The sequence below is a fragment of the Mesoplodon densirostris genome, chromosome 2 (assembly GCF_025265405.1).
Source record: "Mesoplodon densirostris isolate mMesDen1 chromosome 2, mMesDen1 primary haplotype, whole genome shotgun sequence".
Classification (NCBI taxonomy): domain Eukaryota; kingdom Metazoa; phylum Chordata; class Mammalia; order Artiodactyla; family Ziphiidae; genus Mesoplodon; species Mesoplodon densirostris.
In genome coordinates this window covers 98,647,467-98,663,292 of record NC_082662.1, presented here as the reverse complement: position 1 = coordinate 98,663,292, position 15,826 = coordinate 98,647,467, and the positions used below count along the sequence as shown (strand labels likewise).

Sequence of the window (15,826 nt, the reverse complement as noted above, 5' to 3'; positions counted from 1 at the left end):
AATTATTCCAAAACAAAAAGCTTACTAAAAAACTTTTCAGTAGTCTAGAAAAAGTTGAAAGAACTACAAATACCAATGAGAACATGAATGTGGATTTTAATTGCAACCATAATAACAAAAATAAAAGAATAAGAAATATACTTCTCTTCTTAGAAGTAGACAGGAAGGAAGTTATTTTTAATAATATGAAATGAACCAAAATATGTCAGGATTTATTAATGTTGCCAAATGGTTAAAAGATTTACATCATTAAACTGAACTAATTCAATTTTTATTTTCAGAAATAAATAACTCAATATTGAAATAACCTGCATAGAAAAGTTAAGACTGTGCTATCATATCCCATACATCAGAACTACATTATCTACATAAATCATTATAGTATTTATATCATTACTTCAAACAGAGCTCTGTTTTGAAGTTAATGATTCCCATGTTCTAACTGCAGGAGATAGAGGGGGAAATGTTCTATTAAAGGTATCTCATTCTAAAACAATCCTTCTATAATTTATAGTAATTTGTAAAATATAACTTCCAAGGTCCTGGGCAAAATTCATTTCCACATTAGCTCAAGAGCAGTGACTAAAGAGGAGTTTTGCTGTTTCTCAACTGATTTTAAAATATTTTAAACTTAATGATTCTAAAATCATATTGGTAAGTTCCAAGATCATATCATAATATACAAACTATCCACTAAATAAAAACATAAAAACTAGGGATATCAATACATGGCTAATACAGAAATCCAAATACAATGTAACATTTTCATTAGTTCTTAGAATTCAATGGAATACTATTTTAGTTTTCAAATCCAACTTGAAAGGATAAAGGAAATTTTGAGTATCTGACCCAGTGTAAATAGGTTGCACAATCAACCACTACAGGAAGATTAATTACAATATGACAAGAATCCAGCTACCTTGCTAATTTTAAAGAGGTCTGATTTAAATGGTCCCTAAATCACCAGTGTAATAAGTGTTAACAGCAGGCCACATGAATAAAAGCAGGAGATACAAGAACAATTTAAATATACAAATAGTGTGTATTTTATAATCCTGGTGAGAGATGCCTGACATGCCAGCTGTAGATTTACATGAGCAGCTAGAAAAAATTTAGAATACTATCTACTTTTAAGTTAAGCAACGAAAACTTTTTGAGATGTAAAATACTAACATCATCCAAAAAACTAAGACTTTTGTATGTATGTTAAAACACTTACCCATTTGAGAATTAGACTGATGACTATAGCAGCAAAATAGTAATAGAACAATGTATACAGTAACATCTCAGCTAATCCTTAACAGTCTTAAATTTTAAGTATCTTCCAAGTCTAACTTAGAAATCAAAGGAAATTCATGTCTAAAGACTATATCCGGGAACTCCCTAGCGGTCCAGTGGTTAGGACTCCGTGCTTTCACTGCCGAGGGCCTGGGTTCAATCCCTGGTTGGGGAACTAAGATCCTGCAAGCCATGCGGCGCAGCCAAAAAGAAAAAGGAAGAAAAAAAAAAAAAAAGACTATACCCTCCTGAAAATTGTTTCTAAGATCACCTAGGCCATTATTCAGGTACAAGTCAAACAAATTTGGTCTTTTTGGTATCTTTTGTTTGCTTGGTTCTTATCAGATATGTTCATTTCTGTTACCACCTAATAGCAAAACATTGAAAACAGTATATTTCATTTACATACAGCATTGCACCAAAACTAGAACAATTAAACAGTGATCCTAACACAATGTTATTCAGTTCAAGCAGCCTGAATTACAGAAACGATATACATGATTACCAAGGAGGTAAAAGGATAGCCTGGATAGATAAAGGCCTAAGGATAACTCTAACTTGCTCAGCACTGATAAAGAATTGTACCAAAATGAAGATAATTAAAATTGGTGGAGAAATCAAATACTAGAAGAACTTCTTTATATTCCCTTGAACATTTACATACGGGTACTTTGTGAATTTATGTCTTTCAGGTTTTTAACTTCAGTTTTTAACTATCTTCCTAAACAGGTTTATTAAGTTAAACTACTTTCAATCAAACTCAAGAACAAGAGAAATAACAACACAAAAACAGCCCTCTTTATAATTTGCTAAAATATTCTATCTAGTTGATAATATTAACTTCACAGACAAGGGACCCCTGAGGTCAGACCTCATTGTACAGAAAAAGGAAAATGAAGCTCAGAAATTAGGACTGCTCTCCCAGTCTTCAGTCTCTGCTCTTTGCCCTACATTACATGGTATCTCCTATTTCTGAATTGAGTTACTAGTTCCAATAGATGGATTTTATTAGTGCTAGTCTACTGTATTCTGTTGACTACAAAACAAATTTTAAAACAAATTTCAGTAATCTGAACAAATTTAGTGTCCACTGCTCTAGACAATTCTTATGAGACCCACGTTTAAATTTTTTGGTCTTTACTGCTAATATTCTAGCTCTTGAATACTTAAAGCATCTCTTCCTCCCCATTTCCCCCGACAAGCCCCAACCCACAATAAAACAAAACTAAACTAAACAGGAGAAGACACAGCATGGATAACTAAAAGCTATGAGCAATCTCTTTGCCAAATGTTTTTACCTACTCCCTAACAAAAACCTCTAAGCAAGATTATTAACAAGGAGCAAAATGGTCCATTTTACCTCTTCCCTTAGCTCTGGACAATTTTCTGGTGCTCATAAAAATAATAGGGGGGAAAATTAACCGGAAAAAAGCAGGGACAATGAAGCATAGACCCTGAACTGATTATAGGCATTTAAGAAAATTAATTCCTGAATTAAAATCGAAGGTAATTAAAATCAGGTGACATTAACTATTCTGAGTTGGATGCATTGATAATGGGAGTTTAAAATCCTGCACCTACCTCAAGTTGAATTTAATTACATCTCCCAACCATACAAAATGACAACTTAATATTGAGAATTAGCAGGCATGCTCTTGTGAATTAAAGAAAAACTAAAGCAATGATATGTTTAGTTCTTCAATATGTCCATCTCATTCCATTATTTTCACCTTATATTCAGTGAGTGTCTACTAGCTGGTAGGCACTGTCATCTATTAAACATTAACTTTCTAGCCATACCTTTTTAATTGAGAACTTGACCCACCTTGTCCCTGAAAGGGTCAGCCTTATGAAACTCATGATACCCCACAGCCCTGCCATATTCCCACCACAGATGACTAGACTGCGGCAGGCACCTGACAAGGAAGGGCCAATCTGATATTCTTTCCCAGGAACCTGGAATGCGAATCCTGGGAACCTGAGTCAGATGACATGAAGTGCCTGAACTACCAGGTTAGGCAGTGTGAGAGCCAGAGGTATGAGAGTAAGTCAAAGTTGAAGACTGGGGGAAGGGGAGTAGGGGCAAAGAAGTCCTGTGAGCAGAGAAAGCTGTTCTGAAGAGGTGACTTACCAACAAAGCAGAGCAAGTGACCAGTCTACTCTAGGAGAAATGGGGGGAGGGGACATGTATTACATTCCACGTGCACGCAACCTGGTTGTATTGCATTTCTTATCTATCCTTGTCTGATGCCTATGAAGGTACCTACTGTATCCTTTCAACAAAGCCTTCCTTGACTGGAATAAGTATGAATTTCTATTCCTTTCAGGCAAAACACCTTAGCATTATCTTAGGTGCTGCAGCACATATAAAGATAAGAAATACCTAGTTAGTTCTCTTGGCCCTCAAGGACCATATATAGTGAGGAGCTGCTAAGTATACAAATAACCATAATATATGGTAAACAGTAAGCATAAAAAGTACTATGAGGTTTCAAAAAGAGGGACAGATCATATCCAATTCAGAACATCAAAAAGGTTTCATGGAGGAAAGGGAACTAAAATAGAAATAATAATAGATGGACCTTGGGATATTTTTTAAATGTATTTACTAACAAAAATAAAATGTCAGAATCCTAAGTCAGTCAACAACAAAAAAATTAATTTTACTGGCCCATGAAATACAAAAATCTGGTAACAACTGAGTCATAGAACTTGGCAACTGACTGGTTATATGGATGAGAGCAAGCCAGGAGTTAAAAAAACAAGTTCAGTTTTCAGTGTATATGATTTTGAGAATGACAATGCCGGAACAGAAAAGTTCACAACAGGTGGATTTGGGAGAGAGAAGTGAGGAGGGGTGGCAAGCTCTGTACTGGATATATTGACTTGAGGCAAGTGTCACTGGGGGAACTGGAGAAAGAGGAGCCATCTCAAGTACAGAAAACAGTTTTCTCAAAAATTCCAAGGAAAAAACTTTTAGAAGACGTAAAAGACCTTTCACAACGTCTAGGTTTTTTCTTTTTCATTCTGAATGTTCCATTTTTGGCCAGCTACTGATTTTCCTGGTCCAAAGATGAGGGACTTTAAGGAGGTTAGGCAGTACCATGGAAGAAGAACTTGATGAAAAATATGGCTCTTCTCTCCAGAAAAACACATGTAACCACAAATTTTGCTAAAAATTTTAGAAAGTTCATGGATCTTCTGAAGACCTAAGGGGTACACACACCCCAGGTTGTTGTTGTTGTTGTTGTTTTTTTAAAGGCATGATGTGGAAGAAACTGTGAAAGAAGAGACAGGGTTCAGAAAAAAGAGGAAATATCTGTAGAGACTCATCCACTCCCTTTTCCTTTCCAAGCAACTAGAGGATGAAGCAGCTCAGCACCACAGGGGAGGGATAAAGAGCACAGTGCTTGAGGTTCTACCTCACTTCTCTATAAAAGAACGAACTATTTTTATCAGAGACCACTGCTCCAAAACTAAAAGACTTTTTGTAATAGTGCAAATACATTCAATAGGCTAAAATTTTTAAAGAAACACAGTTGCAGCCCTGATTAAAAAGTTACATGTCCTGTCAAATCTAATAAGTACTAAGCACCCAACTCTATGGTCATCCCTGTACTTACTACATAATTAGCATACTCAGGCAAGATTACAATACTATAATTCCTGAAAGGGATACCACACTTTCAGATTGCAGAAGTGATGAATGCAAATAAAAGACACAAAGAATAATAAGTGCTTATAAGAAACAAACCTATTTTTGCACTGTGAATTTCTGTTTTTTATGCCAGTTTCTTTTGCCCAGGCACAAGACGCACCCCCACAAGAAATCTAATAACTGTCCAGGAATCTCAAGCCAAATAAATAGCAAACATTATAAAGAATATCATCTTATGACAATATAATAGCATATTTATCAAAGGACAGTCTGATTTTCAATAACAAGCATATTCAGCCAGTAACATGCAGATATTTAAATGTAAATAATCAAATATAAAATATAGGGTTTAAGTGAATTAGATGATTCCAATTCTCTGCATGCAACTCAATTTTTGCCATACCACTACCAGCAAAATCCTAAAGAACAAAGCATTAACCTCATTTTGTGTAACAATGTTTTCTCAAGATCTGCTAAGGGGAACTATCAAGAAATGGATAGATAGAGATTGCACAGGAGTAGATCATTCAATAACTTACAAAACTAAATGATAATGCTTAATTCCTTTTACCACACAACAGTTATATTAAAATTCCTTGAAGATCTTTGAAAAGGGTACATTAATATTTGAAAAATAATCAAATATCTGTCTGAAACACCCTTGAAAAAAGTAGCTAAAATGATAAGTTTTCCAAACATCATTGTAATGATAGAAGTCACCATTTAGTGAATATTTATCTAAGTATTTTACATACGTTACCTCATTTGATCTTCTGAAATAAGCATCACATCTCCACTTTATATATGTGAAAATTAAGACTCATATGTTTAAGTTACATGCTCTGGGTCTCACAGCTAGTAAATGGAGGTGGGAATTGAATTCAGTTTTATGAGACTCCAAAAGCTGTACTGTTATGCTTTATCCCAGTGATTCCCAACTTTGGTCACATCATGTCGCATGCTGAAAATGGTAATACTTGTAAAGCTTACTGGGGTAAGTTGGAGGGACTTGGTGAAAATAATACTTTTTTTTAAATATTATAAAATTATGACATGAAAAATAAAATACAAAATAAATATTACAGATGATATTAAATACTAATTGGTATAAGCCTTCTGAATCAAATATTTTCAATTGCCAAATTCAGAGTTTACTGATGGAATCATACCAAAAATGTTCAAATATCATTCCAACTGCTGTAAAATTTTGAAAAGTTAATCATAAAATGATTTAAAAATCATAACATCATAAAAATGATTTAAAATGTCAAAACCATAAAACATTTGCAAACAGCACACTGTATGCCTTCCTATGCACTACACTCTGGTTAGGAAGCCCTGCATAACATAATTTTGTTTTTCTGTAGAATATTATGATTAAACACTAATTTGGTATATCAAGAGCTTCTCAATAACACATCTAAAAGAAATTTAAACCAAAGGTAACCAGAGAATTATAACACTGCATTCTTCCTTAACTAATCTGAATTTCTATAGTACCTTTAATCTATAACATTCATTTTGATATAATAATAACAATGATGGCTAATATTCATCACACTAATATTTTGTGCCAGACTGTGTTCTACTTCACATTATCATATTTAATCCTCAGAGCAATTCTATGAAGTACCTCTGTTTTCTCCATTTTAAAGATGAGGAAACTGATGCAGAGAGAAATTGAGTAAACAACTTTCCAAGGTTATAGTTGGTAATTGGAAATTAGAATTTGAAACAGTCTGACTTCAGAGCCCATGTTGTTAATCACTATGCTAAATTACATCCCCGCAAGGAAGGAAATACAGTAATATTTAAAGAACACCTATTATGTGCCAGGAAACCCAAAAGTAAGTAAATAGATCTCAACTTAGACCAAGTTTGATAGTTTTACAGTGATGAAGTTAAAAAATGACTTGCATGTACATCAAAGGAGGTATTCTACAGCAAAAAGAAAATTATTTGTATACAGTGATGGGTGCATTTTGCTTACAGAAATAGCAAGGAAGATAACTTTAATTTCATAAGTGTGTTATGTTATGGTTCAAGCAAGAACATCTCTCTCTGCCACCTATTTGAATTTGTTGATTTAACTTGCTCAAGAATATAAAAAAATATTACTTAAAACAATGAAACTGATGAAAAGTAAAAGCAAATGTTTTTACTTACTGCTTTTGAAGTTCCCTAAGTGATCATGTGTTTAATTTTGTTTTTAATTAAATGCACTACTTATAAAGTCCTGTATCACAATAGGCTAATGTCCTGAGGGGATCTCTAATGATGAATGTAAATCAAAATAACCACAGAAGATGAAAATACACCTTTACTTTCATAACTAATCGATCAATAGAGACAATGCTAATGCCTTGAGTATTATGGTTTATATCAAACATCTGAAAGGCCCCAAGGAGCAATGTCCAACATTAGCTGGCACATGCTGGTTAACAGTATATATTTAAGAAGCACCTACTATGTACCAGGGACCACGCTCATTCACAAATGATACTGTTATATGGACAGTGGCAGTCTGGAATTTCAATTTTATTTCATACGTTCTGTAAGATCGGGTCTTCAAACTGAAAGCTCAAGCTCCAATGCATAACTTTCCCTCTTTATCCAAAAAGCTGTTACCAGGGCTTCTGCAATCTACAAACCATCAAACATGTTAACATGAAAAGACTAGCATGGCCACCCAGAACACCCTGGAGTACAAAATAAACCCTGGGTTATGGTGCTGCATTGTGTCCTCTGGAGCTTTACACCATAAAAATTTGGCACTTCTAAAGCAACTTCTTTTTCCCAAAAATCACTTGTTTTAAAAAGTAAAGTTCTATTGCTTACAGAAACCATTACTCTTATTTAGTCTTCCCTAACAGATCCCTAGAAAATACTAAAGGTGAAGAAATGTGGCTTGATCTTTTGGTAAGCTGATACCAGGGTACTTTATGTGATTTACTGAAACCAGTCTCTCAAAAATTCTAAAACTAACCATGCTGAGTAAAATGCATCTGACTGTACATAAAAGCTACTTAAAACAAATGTCAGGTAAAATAAAAGTAATTCCTGAAGCCAATATTTAAAAAAAAAAAAGAACAGCTCACCAGAAATCTGTCACTGTCACACCTTTTACAGTAAATATGTCCAATATTTATCTTATCCTAAGATAACTGCAGTCCCACTGCACATCATCCCTAGCAACTATTCAGCAACTCCCACTGTGTAATCTATTATCATCACATCTTATGCCACAAACCTCAAACCAGCAAGTCCTTAAATCTCCTCAGCTCACACAACCTCCCACTTTATAAAAACAAGGAAAGGAGTTATAAAACCTTAAGAGAATAAAAATAATAAAAAAAGGTGGATAAGTACACACAGCTTCTGCACCCAAACTTTTCCTTTATACCTGCGAACTTGTCATTTATCTCAACCACACACCTTCCTGTTCCTGGATAACCCAGAGTTCCTCCACCTTACCGATAGTTCAAAATGCCCACTCTCTAATAAATGACAACGTCCTATGTGACCACTCTGTCCCTGCCCCCCTCTCTACAAGCCCAACACACTCTCCCGTCCTCGCTACCAACTCACTCCAACCCCTCCCCCTTGCAAAACCTTCCCTAACAGCAGCTCTTCCTTTATGAGCTTTTCCCATATTCCTAATAGTCTCAATGTCCTACTGGACCACACTTCCAAGCTCTCTTCGCTGAACCCAATTCCAGCATGGAGGCACACCCTCTCTCCAGCCTAATTCCTACCACCCCAAAACCCCACCCCCTCATCACGCCCTCCGGCCTCAGCCACCAACCCCCCACACCCCGCCCCACGTCCGTCACGCCCTCCAGATTCTTCGGGGTCCTCTCCTCCGGCGCGGCCTGAACCCCCGCCCAGGGCTCCCAAGTGCCTGGGCCCTCGGGAACACCCCGCCAGCCCCGCCCCCAGCCCCTCACCGAGTAGCAGCAGCTTCACTTCTTTGGCCGCTTTCTCCCCGTCCTCCCGCAAGTTGCGGTCGATCATCTTGCTTCGCTCCACCGCCGCCTTGTCTTCGGCGCTCAAAGTGCAGCCCATGGCGGCGGAGGGAGAGGGGACCAGGCCCGGCCTCACTCACACACCGGAGACTGCGGCGGAGCCGGCAGAGACAGCGACTACTGTTGGGCGGCGGCCCTCTCCGTCAGCTCCCTGAGCGCCCAGAGGAACCGGATATCCGGCGGTTTACGACACTTCCGGCAACGCCCGCGGCTGTTACTTCTCGGCCCTGTCTAGCTAGGGTAAAGGAGGAGCAACCGGGAGCGAGAGAACGAAGAGAGGTGCGAGCAGGTCAAGGGGCCGTTCCGTGGTGTAGGGCTGCCCTGTCGAGCTCGCCGGGCGCCGCTCGACCTTAGTCCCCTTTCACCTTTTCGGCTGCCTTATTTGGATAAGTGTGGAAAAAACAGGGACTGGCTTCTCCGGCTCAAGACACTCTCCCGAGGTCACACAGGCGGCTTCAGATTGACGTGGGGGATGGGAATTCCCAAATAAAAGGCCGCAGCCCACACGGAAATCTCTGCTGGGAATTTCTCACTGGCCAGAAAACCCAGTTGGACTCTGGCTGTGTAGATACGGAGCCTCTGCCCAAGTGTAGGACACTTTCTCGGCCGAAGTTGTCTCAGCCAGATCTATAGGATGAGAATTAGAGTCTGGGCCCTGGCCGCGCTCCACATCTGAAATTAGTAAGACCGACCATGCCTGGGACTTTATCGATCCCTTTCTGCCCTCTCCTCTGGCCCACCGCCTCCTGCTCTCAAAATGTACCCAGTGAACTTGAGAGTTGCCCAGCTACTACGTTGGTAAATGGTCACTTGAAATCGCTAACAGATCTTACTTTACTTGAAAGGTAAGAGTGTAGTTTCTCCATAAAATTTCCATGCTGTCTTTCCCCAACATAAGCCAGTTTTAGCGCTCACATATCGTCCTGCGTTAAGCGCTTAGGACTTCTACCAGGATTAGTCAACCAAAGTTCCACACCCTAAAACAAACCAGTGCATCCTGTGACTCTCCTATTAAAATTACCTGTTGTACCACATGAAAGGGAAGTTCTGGTAAAATTTGCCTCTCAGCCATAGCATCACCTGAAAGTTGATAAATCCCCTATAAAAGCCCCAGACTGATAGCCTTTTTACTCATAATCCTGGATACTACAATGAAAGTAGCCCTAAATTACCTTTACTTCCAAATAGCCCCACAAATACTCTCACCATATATTCTAGGGTGGGGAACTCTTGTAGCCCCCAAAACCTTTCCCTACGCTTAAATATTATCTCCCCAATAGAACCTAAACCTTAGAATATACGGTCCAAACAGAAAGGTCTATATGGTGATTGATGATCATTAGAGGAATTTCTTGAGAGCCACCTTAAACAGCCTCATCCACCATAATTTATTACTGCCAGTTCTTCAAAGTTCGAAGTCTCCTACTCTTTTCCAAGTGACCGTTAGAATAAAAGGGACTGCTTTCCCATAATCAATGCTTATGGGGAAAAAGGGCAAGAGGAAAGGGAAGAAAAACCAATATTTATTGAGTACCTATTTGCCAAGTATGGCTAGGTGCTTCCATGTATCATCTCTTTTATTCCTCACAACAACCCTGTGAGGTAGGTTAATATTATCCCCATTTTTACAGATGAGGAGATAGGCTCAGAGAAATTAAGCATCTTTCCCAAGTTCACACAGTGAGTAAGTAGATCTGACTCCAAATTCACTCCTTTTCTACCATGCTACTATAAGATGTTACCTGGGAGACCTGACAACAGAAGGTTTTCATCTAGGATTGAGAGTTACCCCAACACCACCAGGGTGCGGGGAAAAAATAACTTGAGAGCACGGTTTTCTCAACCTGTTGATTTCTTCAGTGGATTTAGAGGTCAAATTTTGTCCAGGAATGGCTTTCACAGCTAAGAATTACATATGGAACTTTACCAAGTGATCCTGGTGATTAGAAAACCCCTGGAAGGTGGTCATGACAAATTGCTGGGAAAGTTCTCAGCATAATAGAAGAGAAAATTTTATTTCCTTCATGATCCACTCCGGGAAAAATAAATGGCAAATGAACCAGCATATGTCAAATTCTGTAATAAACACCAGTGAGATCACAGTGTCAGGAAACTTCAGCCTGAATTAGCCATATTCTTGTACTTAAGATTTTCTCCTTTGATGTATGCGAAGGAAGAGTTGGAGGGCAAAGTCAAACAAAAAGGCAAAATAAGTTAACAAAATGGCTGCCAGGCAGTGTTTAATGTCCCCCCCACCCCTCCCCACCTGCACTCATCTTTCCTAGCTCCACTGGACTCACACTGCCACCTGCTGACAATGTTTAGGGTCGGCTAGCTCATCAGTGGTGTTCGGAAGAAGTTTTCCCCCTGTCTAGGAATGAGATTCGTCCCTTATGAATTTACCTTTAGGAGAGAGAGGAGGACAACATGCATTTCAATCGCAAAAGACTCTCCTCAGTGTACATATTATCTAAGGGATTTCCTCAATGTAATAAGCACTGGACTAGAGTAAGTCTAGTGGTAGGAAGACAGAAACGTGGAAAATTTCCTAGATCTGAGGAGGAGAAGCTGCCCCGTTTCATGTGATAAATTATTTTCTTCAACTAGAGTTTCATCTACAGCCCCCAGACTTTCAATCTGCAGGAAGACTCCATATAGGCATCTTGCTGCAATAGGCTGAACTCTCAGAAGTTAGAACCACGAACATATTCCTCAATATATTTCTCTTAACACATTCCATAGTGCTTTACTATATGTAAGTGCTCTGTCAAAATACAAGGTACCTGATCAAATTAGACTGAACTCCTTGAAGGCAGTGACTGCAAATCCTCTGTGAGTCTTACAGAATAGGGTATTCAACTATCATGCACTGAGTTGAACTGAAGGAGTCAATGTTGATATCAGCATAACTTTATAATAAAAATTATTTATTAACTGTTCAGAGGGGAAACTGTCCCACCCCCACCAAGCCATCTTCCTCTTTGATGCTCAGTTAAGCCAGGAATTTGTTCAAATACAGATCACACCACCATGTGGTCCGGCCTCAACTCTCTAATGTGACCTGATTGAATTGAGGGAAGTGGACGGACGGGTAGTCCTAGATGGGTGTCCTGTCCAGTTTGTGATTATTCCCCCTCCCTTGAATATACCACCACCAAGACCACCCAACACAGTTCCTACAGTCTCAATCAGTGAACAGCTGAGCCCAACTCCCATGCCCCCTCTCCAACCCAGGGCTGCAGATAGGAGAGAGATTTAAGTCTTTGTCACTGAAGCTAATTTTGAGAGCGATGAATGGGAGTAGGGAGGCATTTAATGAACCATGGAAACCCCACCTTTCCCATTCCCAACCTTAGTCTCTTGTACCCGATTGTCCAGAGGGCTGGCGATGGGTCACTGCCGTGAAGAGAGAGATCAGGGAGGCCAGCTCTGGAAAAAAAAAGATTTACAGTATTATTGGTCTGGGTTACTACAGGCCTCTCTGTATCCAACCACCTTAGCGATTCAAATGCTAACCCCCACCTTCAGCCCTCCAACCCCCAATCTTTCCACTTCTTCATCCTAAAAGACAAAGAGAAAAACATTCCTGCTTTATTCTTGCCTCTGCTAAGATCAAGCCCCAAACTTAATCTCCCATGTCCAAAAGAGAAACTGAAAAATACAACAAAACGGCTGTTCCTGGAGGGTGGGAGAGAGAGAGCTGCAGTCAACTTTCCTCTCTTCTACTCTGTGTGCCCTGATTGCTGTTTCCCCTTGCTTGACCAAACTCAAGAAAGGAATATACCCAGCTGGTCCTCTCGCTTTAAGGAAACCTCAGGTTTAAAACTAGAAAAAAAAAATCTATTAACTCAAAGGAAACACTTGGCTGTAATTTAGTTGTTTTTAAACCTAGGAAGGAAATGAGAAGACATGGGTCATTTTCTTACCTTGCTTGAGTGCAATTTCTGCCCTGGACAATTACACTGAAAAATGAAAGATCCTAAAGGGTCCCCAGAATAACTCCAAGCCTGGTCTGCTGCCCTATATCTTCCAACTCCTACCCTTAGAGTTTCCCTGCTTCCTGAGTCATGGAAGTTCATTGGTTGAGAGGCATCATCTCACCTTCTTGACCCTTTACTCTCGTCACCATCTCACCAGGTTCCCTCCCCCAGGAGTCAAGGCTCACAGCCATGTCCAAGGCTTTTGCCACATATCCATCCAGTTGGCTCTGTTCCTGACCCAGAAAACACTAAGCGAAAGCTGTGTGCAGAGACCCCCAGCCCCAGCTAGCTGGGAAAAGGTGATACCACAAGGAGTTCCTTGCGGTCCTAACCGGCCCCCAGCCCCATCTCCCTCCAAGTGTCCAGCAGCCCATCAGGACTCCACTCGTGGTGAGGGGGCAGGACGGAGGTAGCTGTCCGACATGATGATGTCGCTGGTGAGTTGTTGCTCCAGGAACTCAGAGGTCTCCTCAGCTATCTGGCCGGGGATTCGAAAGTCAACAGCAGGTGGCTCCTGCCTGGGGCTGGGTACAGGTCGGGAAACCCAGGACTCCGTGGGACAGCCAGTGCCCTGAAGAAACTGCAGGAAGTTCTCCTCAATGGAGCCCTCCCGGCTAGGCAGCCTTAGCTCCTCCTCCGGCGCCTGCTTGAAGAAGCACACAAACTGCTTGCTGAGCTCCCCCCGGATCTGCCGATTGAGACATCCATAGAAGAAAGGGTTGGAAGTGAAGCAGAAGTAGCCAATCCAGGTCACCACATTCTCCACCTGCCCGGTCAAAATGGGCTGAGCACTCAGGGCGACGTAGAGGTGAAAAGAAAAGTAGGGCAACCAACAGAGCAGGAACTGTCCCCCTACAGCCAGGAGGACCACTGCTGCCTTCCCTCCCCCAAACGTCCGGTGCGGGGTGGTCTGGGGGCCCCCCGAGCTGGTGACCATGGTGGAGCGGCTGCTGAGAGACTCGGAGCGTTGCCGGGGGGTCTCCATCCACGTGGGCAGTGGTCCGTGCTGCATGGCAGCCACTCGGGCTACTCGGAACATGCTGCAGTAGACCACTAGGATGAGGAGCAGGGGCAACAAGAAGTAAAGGACAGCAAAGACCACCACAAAAAGCTGGCAGTAGGCACTGTGACTCCATTGGAGTGAGCAGCCTGGGGGAACACGGGGAGCTCCCTCCTCCAGGGAGACCCTTCCCAACACCGGCACAGAAGCCATGGCCAAGGCCTTTACCCACACACCCACCAGAACAGAGGCCACCAGCCCCAGCGTCATGCGCACCTCGTAGCGCATGGGGTGGACCACATAATAGTAGCGCTCCACGTTGATGGCCGACACCGAGAGAATGGCCAGGCTAACAAAGCATACGCTCAGGAACAAGTAGAGGCGGCAGGCAACCTCCCCAAAGAGGTCATGGTCAAAGAGGGCGGAGCTGGAGAGCATGGCCAGGGGCATGAGGGTCAGGGCAGCCAGCAGGTCCACCAGGCAGAGGTGGAAGACAAAGACAAATTTTCGAAGGGCGGGTGTCTTGGCGATAACAGCCATCACAGCAGCATTGCCAGCCACAGCGGTCAAGTCCAGCAGGAGCATGAAGAAGAGGGCCACAGATTCTGAAGCCACGTCCCGCAGCCCTACCTCCGGGACCCCACTGGCAGTAGAGGGACCTGGGGTTTGAGGGACCCTCCCCAGAGTGGAAGAGTTCCCTGAGGACGGGGGGATGGGGGAGGACTCCATGGGGCCGAAAGAGGACACCCAGGGCACCTCCTGTCACAGGCCCATCCCCCATCCTAGTCCAGTGACCCTGGGATGGCAAGCCCAGGCCCAGGCTTCCCAATTTTGTGTGTGCGGGTTGGGGTGGGGAGAGAGCGCCTCCTGCTGGAGCCTCTCGGGCAGGCTCTTGTTGCCAGCCCTCAAGGCGGGGGACTGAGGGCTCGAGAGGCAGCTCCGGGTCCACCTTGGTGACTGCAAGGAAGCAGGAGCGTGAGAGATGCGGGAGCCTCACCCACTCAACACTCCGTCTTCTGAGTGGTCTCCAGCTCCTTTCCTCTCTTCTCCACACCCTTCTCCCCTTTCAAGGACTGTTATCCAGGGACTCTAAATCCTCTGTCTCCCTTTCCCAGGGTCCTGCTGAACTCTGGGATAGTGCCCCAGTATTAAGGTTGCTTATGTAAACTTCCTGATTTCTTGTCTCCTCAGAATGGCAGCAGCTGTCGGGGAGGAGAAGGAGCACGAGACCTCGTTTCCAGTCCTAGGTCTGGGAACTACTAACTCTTCTGAACTTCAGTTTCCTCATAAAGGCATCTGTGAAATGAAGGGAATAATACCTACTTCACAACTGTTTGGAAGATGCTGCAGAATTTATTAATAAAAATGCTAATAATAAGCAGTTACATGTCTATGGTGCTTTCCATATACCAGACCCTGTTCTAAGCACTCTACGTATATTAACTCTTTTTTTTTTTTTTTTTTCGCGGTACGCGGGCTTCTCACTGTTGTGGCCTCTCCCATTGCGGAGCACAGGCTCCGGACACGCAGGCTTAGCGGCCATGGCTCACGGGCCCAGCCGCTCCGCGACATGTGGGATCTTCCCGGACCGGGGCATGAACCCGTGTCCCCTGCATCGGCAGGCAGACTCTCAACCACTGCACCACCAAGGAAGCCCCTATTAACTCATTTTAATCCTTACACAACCCTATGAGGTAGATGTTATTCTTATCCCCATTTTGCAATCCATAAAACTGGGGCTTGCAGAGATAAAATAACTTACCAAAGGTCACACAGCTAGTAAGTAGCAAGGTCCAGGTACGCACCCGGGAGGCCTGGCTCCAGGGCCAGTACTCCAGCCCACTGTGCCATACTGTGTTTGATGGTGCCCTCCACAGTGGCTGCA

General features: G+C 42.1%; 2 protein-coding genes across 2 annotated transcripts in view; both read right to left on the bottom strand.

Annotated features, from left to right (window-relative positions):
• GNAI3 (G protein subunit alpha i3) overlaps positions 1–9,138 on the bottom strand; it is a 40,421-nt gene extending 31,283 nt beyond the window's left edge. Inside the window, exon 1 of the mRNA XM_060090217.1 lies at positions 8,884–9,138. Coding sequence (XP_059946200.1) covers positions 8,884–9,001 — 118 coding nt within the window. The 5' untranslated portion in view covers positions 9,002–9,138. The remainder of the gene's footprint in view (positions 1–8,883) is intronic.
• A 4,176-nt stretch (positions 9,139–13,314) lies between these two features.
• GPR61 (G protein-coupled receptor 61) lies at positions 13,315–14,685 on the bottom strand. Its single transcript, XM_060086295.1, has one exon. It carries the CDS (start codon positions 14,668–14,670, stop codon positions 13,315–13,317), a length of 1,356 nt encoding a protein of 451 aa, XP_059942278.1. The 5' UTR covers positions 14,671–14,685.
• Between the last annotated feature and the right edge of the window lie 1,141 nt (positions 14,686–15,826).

Bases quoted from the DNA above. Each gene is read 5' to 3' on its own strand.
- GPR61 (XM_060086295.1), bottom strand. From the start codon at position 14,670: ATGGAGTCCTCCCCCATCCCCCCGTCCTCAGGGAACTCTTCCACTCTG.